Source organism: Mytilus californianus, unplaced genomic scaffold, assembly GCF_021869535.1.
Source record: "Mytilus californianus isolate M0D057914Y unplaced genomic scaffold, xbMytCali1.0.p SCAF_1, whole genome shotgun sequence".
Classification (NCBI taxonomy): Eukaryota; Metazoa; Mollusca; class Bivalvia; order Mytilida; family Mytilidae; genus Mytilus; species Mytilus californianus.
In genome coordinates this window covers 128,202,444-128,222,645 of record NW_026262581.1, presented here as the reverse complement: position 1 = coordinate 128,222,645, position 20,202 = coordinate 128,202,444, and the positions used below count along the sequence as shown (strand labels likewise).

The window sequence follows — 20,202 nt, the reverse complement described above, 5'->3', positions numbered from 1 at the left end:
TTTCTCGGATACTCACCATAAAGTTGAACCAATTTGACAGACAGTGTTATTTTTTCTAATATTTGTCATTATAATAGATTAGATTAGATTATTTACTGACATTGCATGTGTCTTCTCGATAACATTTCCTTCACGATCCTATACCAGATCTTTCATGATCCTATACCAGATCTTTTACGCTCCAATCGCAATACTTGGCTCTTTTTCTCAATATACCGAATAACAGCCGTGAATTGACATTGTGAGAGGAAAGTACTAATCCGGCTGTTTAAATGTTATTAAAGATAAGTTAGTCAGCATATGACATTTCGTATACTTCAGTCTCTCTTAAGTTGTGCTCGAATAAAACAGCTGGAAAATCAAATAAACATTGAAGTTGGAGAGCATTGAAAGCCATAACTTCAACGTTCTATTGATAAATTTTAGACAATCAGTAAAATGGAAAAAATAAATGAAAACAAATATAGAGGTAATTAATACAAATAAGATTTCAAAACCTTAATTGAATTATTGCATGAATTTTCAAAGTAAGATACATTTTTTCAATAAAACTATTTTATCTTTCCGCTAACGAAACCTGAAACAACATTACTAGTAGATACATATTTGTAGTTGCATAGAAAACACGACGAAGGAATAAGTATCAACAACGCAATTTACAATGAGCAAACAAACAACCACCCAAACATTAAACCAACAAAGTATGAATTGAAGTTCCTCTAATGTACTAGCTACGTAGCTACATAACATGCATAAGTCCTTTTAAAAAGTATGATAAGATTTCTTATGAGTATCTATTTTATCAGTAGTCAAACACTAGTCTGAAATTGATTTAACGTTTGATGGGCATTGTTGGGACTACCAGGGACCGTGGGACATCGGATTGCAGTCTATATATGAAAACACATGGAAATTGCCAACACAGACTGGCTAAGCAACACGATTTTGATGATGTATAGTCTTGGTCTTTCACTCAAAATACTAACATAAAGTCTTTTGTTCAAGGATAAAATGTTCGAAATAATATATGCTCCTCTAAAGTTAACGAATTTCTGCATTGGTTAATAGATATAAGAAGATGTGGTATGAGTGCCAATGAGACAACTTTCCATCCCAGTCAAAATTTATAAAAGTAAACCATTATAGGTCAAAGTACGGTCTTCAACACGGAGCCTTGGCTCACACCGAACAGCAAGCTATAAAGGGCTCCAAATATTACTAGTGTAAAACCATTCAAACGGGAAAACCAACGGTCTAATCTATATAAAAACGAGAAACGAGAAACACTTATGAACCACATCAACAAACGACAACTACTGAACATCAGATTCCTGACTTAGGACAGATGCAAACAATTGCAGCGGGTTTAAACGTTTTAATGGTACCAAAACTTCACCCTTATCTGAAACAATAGTGTAACATCACAACATAGTAAGACACACTTTAAAATATCAATTGAAATGACTTAACTCAATCAAAAGACATGTAAAAATTCGTTTATAGCTATCATTTTTTAAGCACATTGCAGTATGGACATTACCATATGCTTTTTATCTACTAAACACGACATATTATACACCCGCAAAAGCGATATATTTCATCGCAGTAATACACAAAACTATCTAAGCGTTTACTTCATTTCTTATGTTTCTACAAAATTCTTTAGTTTATCTTTAATCTATAATTTAATCGTATGCATTCCTCCTGGGTTGATCACAAAATGTCTAAGTGCACACACCTCCGCAAAATATACTGGATTGACTGAAAACGGATATTAATGGTTAATACTATTTTTGATGGAGTATGAACGGTGAAATCAGTAATCCAATTATGTTTTAATGAATTTAGTTTCATTCTACAATTGCCGGGAACCACTTTTTCTTCATTTTTCACATGATATCATGTAGATATATAAAGAAAAGACTAAAAGAGTGTCTTAAAGTCATCATTGTCCCTCATTTTTCTTACTGAAAAGTTTGGTGTAAAAGTGAAAAAGAGAATCAGAATTCTTTTGATGCTTTCTTCAATGAAAAATGCATAAAACTTGTTGATCATCTCTTCAAGACTGAGAGGGATCAATCATGTATCGTTCCTGGCAGATGTATTTTTTCACTCAAATGAAGAGAATCTATCGAAGGATTATAACAGGAAAATAAAAAAGCGTTTAGATCAATCCCATGATTTTCTATAAAAAGGTTATCTATTTTCTTTATTTAATTGGAGAAGAAACATGATTTATAACTTATCTATCCATTAGAGAATACGGAAACAAGATTTGCTTCACACTTAGACTTTCATTTATCAAAAAGCACCAGAGGATGTTGGCACACAAAGCAGTTTACCAAAACATGCTGATTTTATCTTCAAAATAGTGAATTTTTCTTTTCCGGGTATCAAGCTTCTGGTATGGTTTAAATCTGTTACCGTTTGGTTGGTACTGGAGATCCTTTAACCATAGCAGTGACATGTATATAGTCAGGATTAATTTCATTTTTAACTGTGACCATCATTATAAGTCTTCACAATGGTCATAATTAATTGATACATCAATAATGGGTTGATTTGCCACATATATATATTAGATATAACAGATTTATATCTTATATCGGGTTTGACCACTTGCAATTGGCAATGTCAACGAGTGTTTCATTAGAGATTATTTAAAAAAGGTATTGGTCTGTTTCTGCTCTTTAGTCGGGTTGTGGTCTATTTGACACATAATTTGGATTCCATAAAACTGTTTTTGTGAGGTTATAATGTTCATGGATTCGATGTATGGTTCATCGTTTCATTCATTTATTTTTCGTCTTCATATTGCAGTTAATCGAAATTCAAATATAACTCTATAGGTTTGTACGATACAAAAAAAAAAAAAAAAAAAAAAATTCAGGCATACCTTTGTCACAAATATGAAAACCTTCCAACTCAAAACGAAGAGGACCAGGGCAAGGTTGTATACCCCTGACGTAGTTTTCCGTCTGATTTCCTCATATTCGAAAATTGTATTATAATACCGTATATCGAAATTTCTGTTTGAAGGCTTGTTACGTAACCCTCTGCATTTTCTCGACTGGGGCGGGAAATTTTAACTAATAATTGGCGTCTTTACAACACGAATAGGCCGACTTAAACTATAAATGCAACTCTGCCAAAAAAAGTGTCATTCACTGACTTTAGATCAACTCGAATGACCGCACAAAAGTAGCCTACTCACAGAAATCACGTACATTTACTGCTAATTAAAAGTATGTCTTCCAACATTTAAAAAAAACCCAAATATTCATTCGGAGAAAAGTAGGCCATTAATCAGCCGGTGTTCTATAGCCATATTGGATCGACATAGTTTTACCCCCGGAAAAAATGGCATGATCCAACTTTCCCATCTCATCGTAATGGGGGGACCAGGATCAGGCATCTCCTTCCCCTAGCACCACGAGAAGCTCATGTTTCCCTCTTGTAGTAGCGTCAGTTGGAAAATAATTATTCATGATCACATTCCATTCTCCTCCATGAACCCTTGGTATGTGTTACGTGACTTTCTGTATAAAATTGAGGAGATGTGGTATGATTGCCAATAAGACAACTATCCACCAGAGTTAAAATGAAGTGGTAGTGAACAATAATAGGCATTGAACAAAGAAAACCCTATACCGTATAGTTGACATTAAATGGCCCTGACACGAGTAGGTCGTAGGGCCTAATGGTCAAACCCATGTTCTAGTTGAAGTGAAGCACATATGAAGAAGGGATTTGGACGGATGGTAACAGCTGTTATAGGAATGTTTGAGACGTATGATAGATAATAAACTCTCTCTTGTTTATCAAATTTGATAACATCTTAGAAATAAATTAAGGTCTACTTGTTTAACTGTGTTTGCTATTGAATAAATCATGACACACATTGTCCATGTTGTATCTTTGAATGATGAGGTAATCTCAGTATTTGCTGTAATAGTTCTGGTTGTTGTATCTTTGAATGATAAGATAATCTCAGTATTTACTGGAATAGTTCTGTGTGCCTTCAAGCTCCACGTTCATAAATGGTATACATTACTGAGACATTGATTGGCTGGCAAACAGCTTATTTCTTTTAAGCTCACCTTAAACATACTACAACAAGACTGTAAAACTCTGAGCACTGCTCGTGCTCATGTAAGTTATTTAAAGCACCGCGAAGAGTAGTCGTCGTATGAGACATGTTCGGAAACTAATCGATACAGACACTTTACACTTGTGCTTCAGACGACATGTCAACTTTGTATGTTGAGAAAGGATTAGTTCGAGGTTTCCATTAACCACAGGGATTTATCTTAACCTTGTCTACTTGTGATTTATATATTTTATATACTGTATAAAATATTTTGTTATCTCAGTGATTTGTTGAAGATCTGTTCAGTAGAACTCTTTTTATAATCTTGTTTTTCATGGAAAATTTTCTGTCCCAAAGAAAGTTAAAAAGCTCTGCTGTTCAGAGTAGTTTTAATAGTGGCATTTAAAACTCATTACAAACATCCTATACTAAGGTAAATGTACAGTCGAATTTGGCAGGATACAAATTGCAAAATGTGATTGCTGATTTCTTACTGGCCAAAATTTTCTAGTTCATAAATGCCAATATACTGAACTGAATACATTGCGATTATGTTGGCGATCAAAAATCCAAGATAGCCAGGTTAACGAAGCTGATTTTAATAAAGACAATAGAGGAAACATTTGAACAACTACTTCTCTCAAACCTTTGCAAAGTTTAATCGATAAAATGCAGCATTATAACATTTTGCTATTTTTGTCGTTATGGTATCCGAGATCGCTGCCTCATATCTTAACATACAACCCTGTGGGAAATAAATGTAGAGAACTCCTTTATTATAACCGACACTTACGCAATACCGGGTAGATTTATTTGGTGCTCGCTCGAAAAAAAATTACCAGTAGAGTTTCCCAAATGTTTTTGAAATACATTTAATAAAACGTTAAATATAGTAACCGAGAAATTTTCTTTTTCTGTCATTTGCAACAGAAATATACAAAAACACATTTATTACATGCTAATTTTTCTTTACAAACTCGAGCCATTTGGACAGTGCATCAGTAATAAAGATTACACGAATTCCAATGAAAGATCACTTCATTAAACTATCAATAATTATTACACCAAGAAAGCTATCAATTACTTGTAGGATGACAGAAGATTTATTTATTTGTAAATATATAACACTATTGACCAGAACAAATCATTGATTTCAGAGAGGCCGAGGCAGATGGCAATGTAACATGTGTCTACTGAAACGAGAACTGCTGTGTAAAACAGGAGAATGGTACCACGGACATAAAGCACAACCAAGTTTAAATAAACAGGCCTTTACCGAAAAATTAGATACTATAGATGTTGATTCTTCAGATATTGAGGTAAGATCATTTATTTAGTATATAATGAGATTCTTGAACAAATAGGTTCAGAATATTAGATACTATAGATTTTGATTCTTCCGATATTAAGGTAAGATCATTCGTATAAATTCTTCAACAACTTGGTCCTAAATATTAGATACTCTCAAATGCGGAATCATCAACTCACGGAAAGGTATTAGATAAACATATTAATAGCTTCAATCTTTAAGAATAGTAAATAGTTGTAGTAGATACTTGAAGACGATTGATTCGACAATTTGTTTAATAGTTTTGCATCGGTGTTATACATTTTTGTAAGTAAGGATATTTGGCAAAACCTTTTGTTCCTCGATGCTCAACTTCATACTTCATTTGGCCTTTTTAACCTTTTTTTATTCTATTAGAGTCTTTTATAGACGAAACGCCTGTCTGGCGTACGAAATTTGAATCCTGGTATCTATGATGAGTTTATTTACTTAATGTTTTACAAGATCTATTTAGTCCTTAAATGGATGTCCAGATATGCTGTGCACATGCTACATGAACAAGTTTGTCATATTTTTAACAACAAAATTATTGATGTAATTTTAAAAACAATCTTGTCTCCATTTTCATACATATGGTACTTTTGTCTAAAATGATGGTATATGTCAATTTTGTTATGTAATAAACCGATTAAAAGATCTTTAACCTACAACTGTTGCCGGTAATGACTAAGTTCTGTCAACAAATCTGTGTTATAATGGTATGACAAAGAGTTTTGTATTGATCATGACACAGGAAGGTTAAGTTATAATGTGGAGTAAAAGAAAAGGCATTTAGGATAACATAGCCATTTGTTTGAATAAATGCTTGAATTACAATGAAAGATTTGGTCTAATTTGTAGATAACTTGATATTCCGTATCAACGTCACAAATATACATGATGGTCTTGAAGTATAGACGTTGTTTATCATCTTAATTACGTGTTATAGTGTTCTTTTATTTGTGTTTGTAAATTATTAACCTTTACTGTTGAGTCCATTTTTGGTAATATCATTTTGGCGTGGCTCGGTACTTATGCATCCCGCCAATGTGTTGTTGTGCTTTGGTCATTTTTTGTATTCTTGTCTGTCTTTTTTGCTTATGTGCTTTGTCTATATGCCATTTTGTTTTTCTTTGTTGACATATTTGCTTGTTTTTATAGTGATTAAGATAACAAAACAATATTGAATACTGTACCCCTATTTTTGACATTTTTACCTATTATGTCTGTTTATTTTGCTCACACATTGTTGTCAATATAATGGAATTCTATGCGACTGTCATACAAGTGAGAGGTTTAGCTAGCTATAAAACCAGGTTTAATCCACAATTTTCTACATAAGGAAATGCCTGTACCAAGTCAGGAATATGACAATTATTTTCTATTCGTTTGATGTGTTTGAGCTTTTGATTTTGCCATTTAATAAGGAACTTTCCGATTTAAATTTTCCTTGGAGTTCAGTATTTTTGTTATTTTACTTGTTTTTTTACCAAAGTTTATGTGATTAATTTCAATTATATTAAGTCCATTCTTTGTCTTTTGTGTAGATTTACATTCGAATGTACTGTTAATGACAAACAAATCTTATCTGAAGAAAATTGTAGTAAAAATCGAATTTGATTACTTATAAAAGCCATCCATACATGTAGATTTTTCCGTTTCTTTTCATTTTTCTTAGACTACTTTAAATCCCACCCAACGTGTTAAAGGAAAGCAAAGTAAAGTGCTTGGTAAAAAATCAAAATAACACTGATACATTTTAGCGTCCGAAGCGCTTTTGTGAATTAACCTTCATCAGGAACACTCAAAACCAACTATATTAAAGCCAAGGATGTATAAGAACCGACATATTTTGAGAGCTATACGACGAAAAGGGATCTAACAGTAATACCCAAATCCATCTAAAGTCAACTTTACTGATCACCTGGGATCACCCCCAGTGTATGATGGAGTTCGTGTTGCTCAGTCTTTGGTTTTCTATGTTGTGTTTTGTGTACTGTTGTTTGTTTGTCTTTGTCTTTTTAGCCATGGCGTTGTCAGTTTGAATGTCCCTTTATGATCATTTGCCTCTCTCTTATATTGATCTACTCATTTAGGCATTATACTATTTTACAAATGTTTCTTTGAACTTGAGGTGGTGACCTCAAAACGTAGTGACTGGAATTTAAAAAAGAAATTTTCTTTCTTAACTTCTGGGAAACAAAGTTTTAATTTAAAATATGTAATGAGACATTTTGGACTATATCATATCAAATGCATGTACATCGACCTAGTGGTTGTAAAAACTCAATAATTAATGGGTTATGTCTCATTGATGACAATTTAAACTTTTTTTTTAAATCTTTTGTACTTTTATGATTTTAGTACCATATAATGTTATTCATAAGTGTTACTATTTTGAAATAACGTAAATCAATCATTTTAACCTGAAATAATATGATTATTTGTATTTCAGATGTTCATAAGACATTAATCTGTCAGACATCAGTATTTATATTTTAGAATTTTGTCTGACCTATTTACTTTAGGGCTTTACATTTTTGGAATTTAGTGCAAAACTGTGTAAACTGCAAAAATAGCCTCATTTTGAGATATTGTCATTAATATTTAGATATGAGCAACAACTGTACCAAAAAGATATTTTGCTACAAATTGTGTTTTATACTGATGTCAAGCGGTGTAAAATATCTGCTTAGGTAAGGCTGTTGCTCGTATTTTTTGCCCAAAAACTATGTTTGGAATGGCCATTTTAGATCAAATATGTCAATGTCAACATATTTTGGCATCACATTGACATCACACGTGACTTTTGTCACGTAAACATTTAGGTTCGGTCTGAGGTTAAAGTTTTTTTAGACATAAAAATAACTTTGTCAAACCTTCATGGAATTTTAAGAAATTTGGACAGAAGCTTGTTTCTGACCAAAAGAGTACCCAGAGCAAAATTTTGAAAATATTTATTTTCATTTTTTCGTATTTTACTGAGAAATAGACTTAGTTTTTTTTGTACATTTTACAAGTAGATTCAGTATGGGGTTTAAGTTTGTTACACATTAGTTACTTTGTCAAACCTTTATAGAATTTTATGAAACTTTGGCAGAAGCTTTATTAATGAATAAGAGATAATACGTGAAGCAAACTTTTGAAAATATATTTTTTTCATTTTCAATATAATTCTGATAGATAGACTTATTTTTTTAAAGTTAACATTTACAGACTGTCTGGGAATAATCTTTTTGGACAATTTGAATTTGTAAACCTTCATAGATTGTTATGAAACTTGGACAGAAGCTAATCTTTAAGACCATAAAATAACATCTTTGTTGGAGCAGTTTCTGCGTAAGGAGCACACTCCTGTATATGAAGTCCGTATAGTGTGAACATGCACGTTAAAATTAAAAGATTCTTTTATAAAACTTGACTTAATAGCTGACTTACGGGTTTCGTTCTGTTTAAGGTTGTACAGTGACCTATAGCTGCTTAACATCCACGTCAATTGGACTCTGGTGGATAGTTGTCTCATTGGTAACAATCTCCCTATTTCTATATTAAGCTTGAGTACTGACATTCAACAAATATCTTACCTTTACTTCAGTAAATGCTTCAAACTTGATAATTAATCCACACAAACTCTCTGTTGTACAGATTTTGCTATTACATTTTAAAGGCATATTGACACACTTAGAAACTTATTTGTGTACTTCAGATTTAGAACTCATCACACATATTAACATCGATATATGCGAGACGAGAAACTAAAACGTCATAAAATATCTTTCCTTCGGAAGTCAGACCAAACGGCGTTTCCTTAATGGGTGTCAAAAAACCAGAACATGTGATCGTCTCCTAGACTTAGCACCTGAGAACACCCCCGGTTTTTGTTTGGGTAAATGTTGCTCAGTCTTTAGTTTTCTAAGTTTCAAATTTTATGCTATTTTTTTTCTAAAGGTTTACTTTTCGACTATAGACATCATATTCCAGAAGAAAAGGATTTGAAAATATTACTTTTCATCTAAAACTTATCTTAAAGGTATACATACTACATTGACAGAGTTGAGTTGAGTTGAGATGGCTTCTACCGTATACATAGTTATTGCCCAGGACAGACTCAATACTTACGAAATAAATTTGTCGGATGAATATAATAGACGGTGACCATGTTATCTGCCGAACCTGAAAGTATTCGCCAATATTAGATATCGTATTACTAGAATCTGCAGTTTAAGAAAGTACAAAAATGTATCCAACACAATTGCACATACAATTTTATCGAGTTACTCAAACTTTTGAAGTTGAATTACCATTACTTTCAGAATAAACAACAGTTATCGTGTACAAATAAAAGGAATGACATGCAATTCAGAACGAGTGAGATCAAGTGTGGAAATAGGGTAAGCAAAATCAGCTAAATCGACACCGACAGGTAAAATATCAGGGATCGTCTCAAAAATAACAATGATCCTATATAAATATAACTAGTAGGTTACATGTTTGAAAAAATGTAGTTCGCATGTACGTTTGTTACACTTTTTTATTGTTTTGGTTGTAAAGCATTTGTTAATTAAAATTTTATTATTTTTGAGTTTAGCATGACGAAATTGAAGGGTCTCAATATTTCGTTTCATCTTTTTAGAGGACGAGCTTCTAGATTCATTGATAAAATTATAAAATGATTTAGTGTAATCAAACAATGTTTGACACCTATTGACAAGAATGGCACGTGTCTCTACAATAGTCTATTTGTCAATTATTTAATTGGCCCTGTAATAAGAGTTCCATTTGTACAAGTTGTTTCCGTTGGGAGGGGCATAAACTGTTATTGAAAATGAAGAGCTAGCGAAAAGAGCAAATTTATCTGTGTGTAATGTGTATAATCTTTAAGTTTTTAAGATCTTGAAGGTTAATACAATTCAACGTGAAAATTCGTTTAGATACATGAAATGAGTTTTATATATGAGAGAGAGAGAGAAATAGTCAAATACCGTTAAATCGATTATGTATATGTAATGTTATTTCTCAATAATTGTTTTATATGCTACGAACCCTCCATTTCACCTGTAAACTGTAGGTGTCATTACTAGTAGTTGGTGTCGCAATATGACAGTTGTTTATAGTTCCGTTAGACCCTTTTTATTTTCGATGACTATGATATATTTCTATACAATTTTTATTTAAAAAAGATAAATATTGGTAATAGGAAACTAATTATTTATTTTTGTTTCAATCCTTTGAGCTCCTTACTGTAGATACAGTTCAAATTGAGGTAGAACTTGTAGATTAAGGAACACCATAAAGTTTGACAAAATGTTACATTGACTTCTATCTATGAAGAAGTAATACGGAATAACTTGATAACTTTTAAAATCAATGATATTTCAAACAAAACATTAGATATTTGAACCGTTTATTTTAACATTATTTTAACAGCATCTTTTTACTAGCCTTAGCCTCAGTATAGTAGAATTTCATTTTTGAAGATGAAATATATTCCTTCAATGTTTTGTATAGGTTTTTTTGTTTAATACTATTAGCATTCGAGCGTCAACGATGAATGTTATGTAGACGAAATGCGCGTCTGACGTGTCAAATCATAAGCCTAGTATCGTTGATGGGTTTTAAAACCACTGGGTTGATGTCACTACTACACTGTAGTGGGCGTCTCGTTCAAGAGAGTATTACTAACCAAGTAATTCGAACTTCTGTGTTGACATACTAAATAAGGATTTTTATTAGACCTTTTCAATAATTGTCGACAATTATTGAGAAGGTCTAATAGCACATCCTTATTTAGTACCACTCAGCCCTCGTAAAAGTAAATTCTGTGTCTTATTCGTTTTATGACACTAAAATGCTTTTATTATGCAGTAAAGAACCAGAAGATTGCGATCTTAAATTTATTTTTGTCGAAGACTTGATGTCAAATCATTTTTAACTTGCATTTTTTTTTTGTTCTTAAAAAAGAGTAGAAACACAGGTGACTTAGTACTTGAGACCGACAATTGAACTTACACAAAGAAGTGTTGTGTCTTTATTTGGAAATATATCACCTAAGAGTGTGAACATGTCATGTTCTAATTTAATTTGCCAAGTTTTAAGCATTTACCACACGGTTACCAAAAATACATAAATAACTGTTAAAATGCCAGTCCTTTGGTTTATCAACTGTTGTGTATTGGAAGCCGATTATATTGTTCAATGGTAGCCTTTTTATGATATGATGGATACACTTTACTTACATAAAAAGTTTGAATGAAACACATATATGTATAAAGAATGTCTAATTCATATCTAAAAAAAAACCGTCGTCTTACGACCATGATATATCTTTTTTGATATTTCAATGACATAGGTGAAATTCATTTTTATTATGAAATGGATCAAACACATCGTCAAATGACGAAATGACAGATATATTTTCGTTACCAATGCCCACATGTCGTCAAATGTTTAAATTAACACATAAGTATTTTAATCTCATTCATATATTTAAGGAGTTCTCTAGAAAACAGACGTGTTCATCAGCCTCAGAATCTGCGTCAGAAACAGCTACTGATACAGAGGTTTTACGTAATAGAACAAACCACAAAAACGTCAGTCAACAAATACCAAGAAGGCGTAGTATGTTTGCAAGTACAACAATTGAAGTGAGCGAGTTTGAAAGTGATAATGGTGAACATTATGAAAGGCGCCCTAGAAGAAATTCTAGGCGTCATACAAGTAGGTCTGATGTAAAAAAGAAACGCCATAAGATGCAATGGCAGGAACATTCAGATTCAAATTCAGAAAATCAAACTGACGAAGAGATGGACTACATTTCTAATAACCATTTAAATGTACCACGTGAAATCAAAAACAGTAGACGACGAAAAGGTTCGGAGAAAAGAAAACAATATTTAAGTTCCGACAAAAACAATGCAAACTTGAATCGTGCGAAGGACAAATGCTTGCATAATTTTAAGGGCAAAACTAGTGCAAATTCTAACAATCTAACACTGAGCATTGACGATCTTGATGATAAATGTAGACGTTCATCCAACGAATCCGTCCATTCGGCAAATAATGGAGGTGTTTGTGTTTTCTTCCATCCATATGACTCATTATCGGAGGGTCAAATTTCAAAAAGTACCACCAGTTCGTCACAAATACATCGGCAAGATGCAGTATGCTTTAGTAGTTCTTCCAGTATTTTATCAGAAAACATGATAACAAACCGTAGACGTCGTCAGTCATTATCACCAGCACCATCACCATCAAACAGCAGAAAATATAAAAGTGAAACACCACGCCAGAGATCGAGAGCTTCATCTGCGGATTATCTTGAATATGCTAACAACTCTGAACAAAAAAATCAACTTCAGGTGGATGCAGCAGAAAGTAATAGCAGACGTTGCTCAGATGAATCCATACGATCTAGGCGGTCGACACAATCAGATGCGAGTCAGTATTATAGAGGTACGGTCACAGGTGTAGATAAAAATAATACAATGTTATATGTTATTTCAAAATTTCCTTCCTATTATTATGTTAGTAAACAATGTAAAATATCGAATGTTAGACAAAGTATGAAGAGGGTATAGCTAATTCCCTCAATCCTATTGCAAAAAAAGCTTCGACAAGAATCATAAGAATGTTGTCTCTGAATGGTGTTAAATTAATATATACATCTAATTTGCATTGCTATCACATTCAAAGAACTTAATAATACGATTAAAACGACAAACAGAAAAAAATTCTCGGACCATGAAAATGTTTTACTAATTCAATTTTGTCTTCTTGCATTGAATTGATATAATATATTTTAATCGCACACTTAGTCATTGCTAAATCATCAAAATATTTTTTATTCATAAAAAAAAATTCATAAAAAAAATTAAAAATGGATATTAAATTTTATAAATAATCTGATATAGTAACATTATAAAGGATTATATGTGAAGCATTTTGATTCAGATAAAATGTCCGTCAAATTTACCTCTCACTTAAGTTCTTTTTTAACCATAACTCATAAAATATCTTAAATATAGTCTATAATCATGTTCTAGTAGGTGTCTCTTTTCAATACCTTATGACATTGTATTCTTTGACAATTATTGTGGATCGCCGTTATTTTTATTGTATTTTTGAACGATGATCTCAAACCTATTCTAATCAACTATTCCTGTAGGTATTCGTTCATTATAGTAGTGTCAAATCAGGCCGATTGGAGTCATTCTAATATACGTTTAATTGCATTCTGGCTTTACAATTGACAACGGGTCATTGTATTATTGTAACAAGACAACTATAATTCTTTTATATATCTTTTTTATTCTTGAGTCGTTTCCGATCTAGTATTCTAGACTAGCAAATGTGATTCGTGTATATTACAGCTCTAGTTGTAGATATATTTGTTTGTACATTTATATTAACTTATATCTTGACGAACATCTTCCAGTTATTATAAGCTATTTATATTACAAGATTTAAACATACTGAAGAACGGAGATTGGTCTTTTTTATAGTACTTTACATAACATTGCAAAACAGAAAATGTCATGTTAGATCTGTACATATAATTTGAAAGAGCATACTTAAATCATAGCGTTTACTTTGATTTCTAAGTGAAAACCTTGTTCAACTGCACTGTACATGCTGGAAATATTTTAGTAAAATTTCCTGTTACATCGATACCTTTTATTAGTTTAACCTATGGAAGACTGCTGTTTTTACTCTTGATAATAAAATATGTATCTCTTAACTTGTAGGACTAGGACAATGATATAAATATGCAAAGAAACGCGACTAAATGAGTTCAAGAGCTTTTTCAACTACATTTGTGTTTTATAATCACACTACGCTGATTTCACTTAGTATTTAAACACTGTTTAGAAAAATGAACGCAATAACAGATGGAGAAAAAACATCTTTTTAATCGTTGTCAGAAAAAAATCCTTTAAATCAGAGGAACAGATTATGCCTCAAATATATGGCTTCTGTTATTTTAGTCTTTTGATCATGGAAAATGGATAGCTAGATCGTTTAACTTGAAAAATCCTTTAGAAATTGAATATTGATTATAAGATTGAATAAGTCTTTCACATCTGTACACATCTTTACTGTATCTCTTTTTCATAATGTTAATATGAAAAAAATGAAAGTTCTCTTGTATTATTACAATTTAAGAGATGGAACATTAGAACAAGTAATATTTTTTATGACTTTAACAAGTATGAAAATATTATGAAGCAAACATAATATAATTTAATGCACGACAAACCTATCTGGGTTTCTGGTAATAACAGAGACCTTTCGAAATAAGATCTTTACGGTTATTTTGTTTTGGCAATAATGGTAGATAACAGAATCGATTTTCAGTTCAATATGTTAATTCTGCTGAGGTATTTGATCTTTTGTGATTTAAAGAACAGCCATTCAAAGTATAATACTTCAATTGAACTACAACATTGGTTATGTAATATAGTTACTTTACATTATGCATGAATTTTCAACACAAAAAAAATCTTTACAATTAGTACGTCAATAATTCACTTCGTTCATTTCTTTCGAGGAAACTGAAAAGTGTGCAAACATAGAAATGACAGATCTAAAAACTAGACATGATAAAACTTATTTGATAGACGTATACATCCTCCATGCATGTTTTTTTTCTAGATTATTTCAATAACTTGAAGCCAAGAGAAGTATTACTGTACAGAGATAGCGTGCCTTACAGCCCACGACGTAAGTTTATTTAATTTTTGACATAACTTTATAGTTTTGCCAGTTGTGTTGTGTGTCTGTGGTGTGTGTTTGCAGTTTTGGATGCTGGATCCCAATTATTGTCACATTGACCTGTTGTGTCTGTTTGAGTTGCTCGCCCAATCTTGTCAAAAAAACGAAACTATAAAAAAAACTGTCATACAAGTGGGAGGTTTAGTTACCTATATAACCAGGTTTAATCCATCAGGGAAATGCCTGCACCGAGTCAGGAACATGGCAGTTGTTTTTCACTGGTTCCGTTGATTTATGGCGTTTGATTTTGTCAGTTTTTATGGACTTCCACTTTTTTCTAACTTGCCTTGGAGTTCGATATTTTTGTTATACTTTTTTTATTAAACAGTATCGAATGCATAAGCTACCACAAGATAAAATCAACAAACCAACGTATTTCTACAAGCATACTAGCAAGAAGAGGCAATCATTTGAATAAAATGCTAGGAATAAACTACTTAAAAAAAAACAACCAAAAATGCAGTGACAATTATTACAAACGATGGATTCAGGAATTCAGCAGTTATCACCGAAGGAAAAACTAAATGGCTATACATACTTAAAACAAAATTTAGGATGTTTTTTTATTAAAAGAATTTATAAAATAAGTGTTTATAATGAATAAAGAATTAACAAGCGAAGTGTGTTTTAAAATCAGCTAAATCAGGTCAGTTTTTTTTTCTCCTTTTTTCGTTATGTTATCCCTAGGTTTTTATAATACAGGCTGATATCAAGTTGAAATTAAACAAAAGAAATGGAACTCTTTATTACAGAAGGTAAAACAGACCAAGTTGGTATATTTGAATTGTTTACATCTGTTTCTATGGGCTTTAAAAATTTAATGTTAGTGCATACTTTAGGATTTTATGCATCTGATGTACGTGATTTTACTTAAATTATAGTATGGAGCTTCGGGATATTTGTTAACTTTTAAATTAAAGACAAATTTTCACAAAACGGTCGATTGTGGTAGGTGTGAATACATGTAGATTTTTTTTTTAGCATAAGCATAAATTTTTCCGAAAAAAATTGCTCAGAAAGACATAAGATTGATCTTTTTAAAGCATTAATTTGCATTTCTGCCCCCGTCGACAGTGTTTCGGGAAAAAAATCCTAAAAAAGGGCAATAATTTCACTGAAAAGGATAAGTCGAGCACACCTTTTATGTTCAGGCGTGTTTGAGTTGAGTATTTTGTCTTGAAAACGTATAAAGCAAGAATGTTTGATACAATATCTCGCTTCAGATTCTATTATTTTTATATATTTAGGCTACAGTTTGATATAATAACATTATTTTTTAGTCTACCCTTCCACGAAATACTTTCGAAAATTCCTCCTGACAACCGATTAGACAATAGTTTTAAGCTCGTCATCCCTACAAAAGCTTCCATTTTTACGATTGAAAAATTTGTGTGGCATTAAAGGGAGATAATTTTGACGAAGTAGAATTCTGACTTAATAGCTTACTATACGAAAAGGGTTTTTATTGAAGGCCGTCCATTGACCTTAAGTTGTTTGTCGTATGAATTGGTCTTTGATGGACAGTTTTCTCATTGGTAATCATACACATCGCATTATTTTTACAGTAAGTTCAGCGAAATTTTCACCATTTTAAACATAAGCGTTTAAATTTGATATCAGAGCACAAAACACTTTTATTGTTTCATCAGCTTAAATTTTTACTATGCACGTTGAAGAAAAAAGTAAAATAACAAAAATACCGAACTCTAAGGAAAATTCAAACAGAAAAGTCCCTTATTAAATGGCAGAATCAAAAGCTCAAACACATCAAACGAATGGAATACAACTGTCATATTCCTGACTTGGTACAGCATTTCCTTATGTAGAAAATGGTGGATTAAACCTGGTTTTATAGCTAGCTAAACCTCTCACTTGTATGGCAGTCGCATAAAATTCCATTTTACTGACAACAATGTGTGAACAAAACAAACAGACATAATAGGTAAAAATGTCAAAAATGGGGTACAGCAGTCAACAAGAAGATGCATGTATGGAAATGTATATTTTTAATTACAACTATCATAAAGTGTAATATAAAAGCTAACAGCAAAATATGTGTTACTTCATGCATTTATTTATCAGATCACGGACTAGGCATGCGTGTGATAGGTGGGAAACGTGGTCCTGATGGTGGACTTGGTGCTTATGTTACATATGTAGAGAAAAAAGGCCCAGCAGATTCATATGATATAGTTGAAGGTATTTATCTCTCGTTAGTACATTTGACGTAAAGAATATGTTAGATGAAATCACTATTTTAAAAGCGAAAGATAAAGAATTAATAACAAACAAATAAATTATAAAAATATCTAACAAAAATATCTATTCTAGAGGTGGCGTTTATCCTGATGTGGATACTAAAAAAATCCAAAGATCTTTTAGAGTACATACAATCTAAGACTCTTTCATCTTGCAATAGTATTAAAACATTTAACTTTTTTATAATTTACACAAGTATTCCCCAATTCCAAACTAAAAGACTAATTGAAAGAGTTGGTCCTGTTATGTTTCATAAAAAAGAATGGCCAACGTAAATAAAAGTATTTTGTCTTAGGGAGGGATAAATCCTACTTTGTAAAAAATATCTGATTCAAACAAAAAATGTTCTGAAACTGACATCACGATGCTTGATTTCTTGATTGACAACATATTTGTTACGTTTGGAGGACGTGTTTTTCAACAAACAATCGGCATTCCCATCTGACTGTACCCCCTCTTCTTGCCGACTTGTTCATTTATTCATATTATGCTGACTTCATAGATGAGCTTCTTAGGAAGAAAGAAAAGATGTTAGCAGTATCTTTTAACTTTACTTTCCGCTATATAGATGATGTTCTCTCACTAAATAACTCAAAATTTGGTGACTATGTTGAACCCATCTATCACATCGAACTAAAGATAAAGGATACAACAGATACAGTTAAGTCTATCTCATATCTTGACTTACATCTAGAAATTGACAATGAAGGTCGTTTGAAAACAAAACTTACGACAAAAGAGATGATTTCAGATTCCCAATTGTGAACTTTCCATTTCTATGTATCAACATTCCAGTAGCGCCTGCATACGGAGTATATATGTCCTAGTTGATACGATATTCCCGGGCTTGTATTTCCTATCATGAATTCCTTGATAGAGGGTTGCTGCTCACAGGGAAGCTATTAAACCAAGAGTTCCAAGAGGTGAAGTTGAAATCATCCCTTCATAAATTTTACGGACGTCATCACGAGTTGGTTGGCCGTTATGGAATATCCGTTTCACAGTTGATAGCGGTTATGTTCAAAATGTCGTGACTACAACCCCATGGCGTTGTCAGTTTATTTTCGACTTATGAGTTTGAATGTCTCTTTGGTATCTTTCGCCTGTCTTTTACACTTTATTTTAGACTGAACATTAATATTTATCTTTAAAAATAAAAACATACCTTATTAGCACAGACACATAAAAATAATTAAATGTGCATGATTCTACCATTGGGAAAACATTTTGGAAGTGATTACAATCATTTGCTTATTGTTAACGACAGAACCTTAAATATTTTTATTTTTTAGGTGACCAAATATTATTTTGGAACGGTAAATCTCTCATAGATGTATCTTTTGAAGAATCTCGAGACATCATGAGTCAAAGTACAGACTTTGTTCAGTTGCTTGTAGTACATTTTCCTGAAAGGTAATTATAAATGTTCTAAATGTATTCTGGTTCTGTTCTTTAATATTCAAAATCTATGACCAAGTAGAATAACACGCGACTGAAAACATTTAAATGGTTGAAATATTGATTTCAGGATCAGACAACTAAAAGTTGTTGTTTTTAGCACACAGTCATACATCATCAGATATTTTTTTTTCTGTTCGCACATTTTTGTAATCTTCTGCACAATTAATGTCTAATCGATTAGTATTTTTGTTATTTTTTATAGAAAAGAAGACGATTTTTATAGAAGAAATAGAACAGTGTCAAAACCAATATGGGCGATAGGTATATACAGTGATTTAATTGATTACAGTACACTCCATAATTAAAGGTCTCTTTATTTAACAAAGGGAATAATAATACTCAAAATTGGAATAATTGTGTCGAAGTAACATAAGAAAACAAGTCAGATATTTTCTTTTCATTCGTTTAATGTGATTGAGCTTTTGATTTGCCATTTGATAAGGGACTTTCCGTTTTGGATTTTCCTTGGATTTCGGTATTTTGTTATTTTACTTTTTGGTATCTTCCTTAAACAGATTTCACTTTATCACCAATTATTTCCTGATAAGTCTAATTTATACCCACACTTATGGTCAATGATCCAGAATTAGGATTGTACGACCGTTATATGTGATGGAGGTTCTTGGCGCGTTGTACATTTCGTTTAAATTACATTTTATTCTACAGTAGCAGTAACAAGTCAAACAATGACAGTTGATTATTCACGCTAGAATCGTTTGTATACATTTTCCAAAGAGTACCGTGTATATATTGACGCGATCTGTTTTAAATTACATTAAAGTTTGGCTCATTTCCATCTAAATTAATGAGTATACTAATAAAGATTTTGCAAGTGACATTAACTAAGAGCTCTGGAAGAGTTTAAAATAAGTATTTGGAATCACATGAAATCAGCTTATTGAATGTGACAATACCTTATGATTTCAATACCATTTTTTTAAACGGTTTCCATAAAATTGAATAGGAGTTACCTTTGCTAGAAAATTAGTTATTACTTGCGTGTATATATTGACACGGTCTCCGCAAAATTGAAAAGAAGTTACCTATGGTAGAAAATTAGCTATTATTTGTACAAGATTTGGAGAATGCGCTGCTATTGAAAATTAATTATATATTCATTGCTGGAAAATAGAAATACTATGTTTTCTCTATTACAAAGAAAAACTCGCCTCAATACGTTCATTAACACAAATAAAAGATAAATAAATCGTTTCGTAACCGATCGCATTGAACTTACAATAAACTATATCAGGTTTTATATTAGGCAAAGATTTTTTTAAATAGACATTTTACG

General features: G+C 31.8%; 1 protein-coding gene across 1 annotated transcript in view; it reads left to right on the top strand.

The window, feature by feature from the left end:
• The window catches only part of LOC127738996 (regulating synaptic membrane exocytosis protein 1-like), a 47,071-nt gene that overhangs the window by 3,440 nt on the left and 23,429 nt on the right, over positions 1–20,202 (top strand). Inside the window, exons 4-9 of the mRNA XM_052250513.1 lie at positions 5,252–5,409; positions 11,909–12,869; positions 15,069–15,137; positions 17,271–17,387; positions 18,740–18,860; positions 19,111–19,169. Of these exons, the coding sequence (XP_052106473.1) occupies positions 5,252–5,409; positions 11,909–12,869; positions 15,069–15,137; positions 17,271–17,387; positions 18,740–18,860; positions 19,111–19,169 (1,485 nt within the window). The remainder of the gene's footprint in view (positions 1–5,251; positions 5,410–11,908; positions 12,870–15,068; positions 15,138–17,270; positions 17,388–18,739; positions 18,861–19,110; positions 19,170–20,202) is intronic.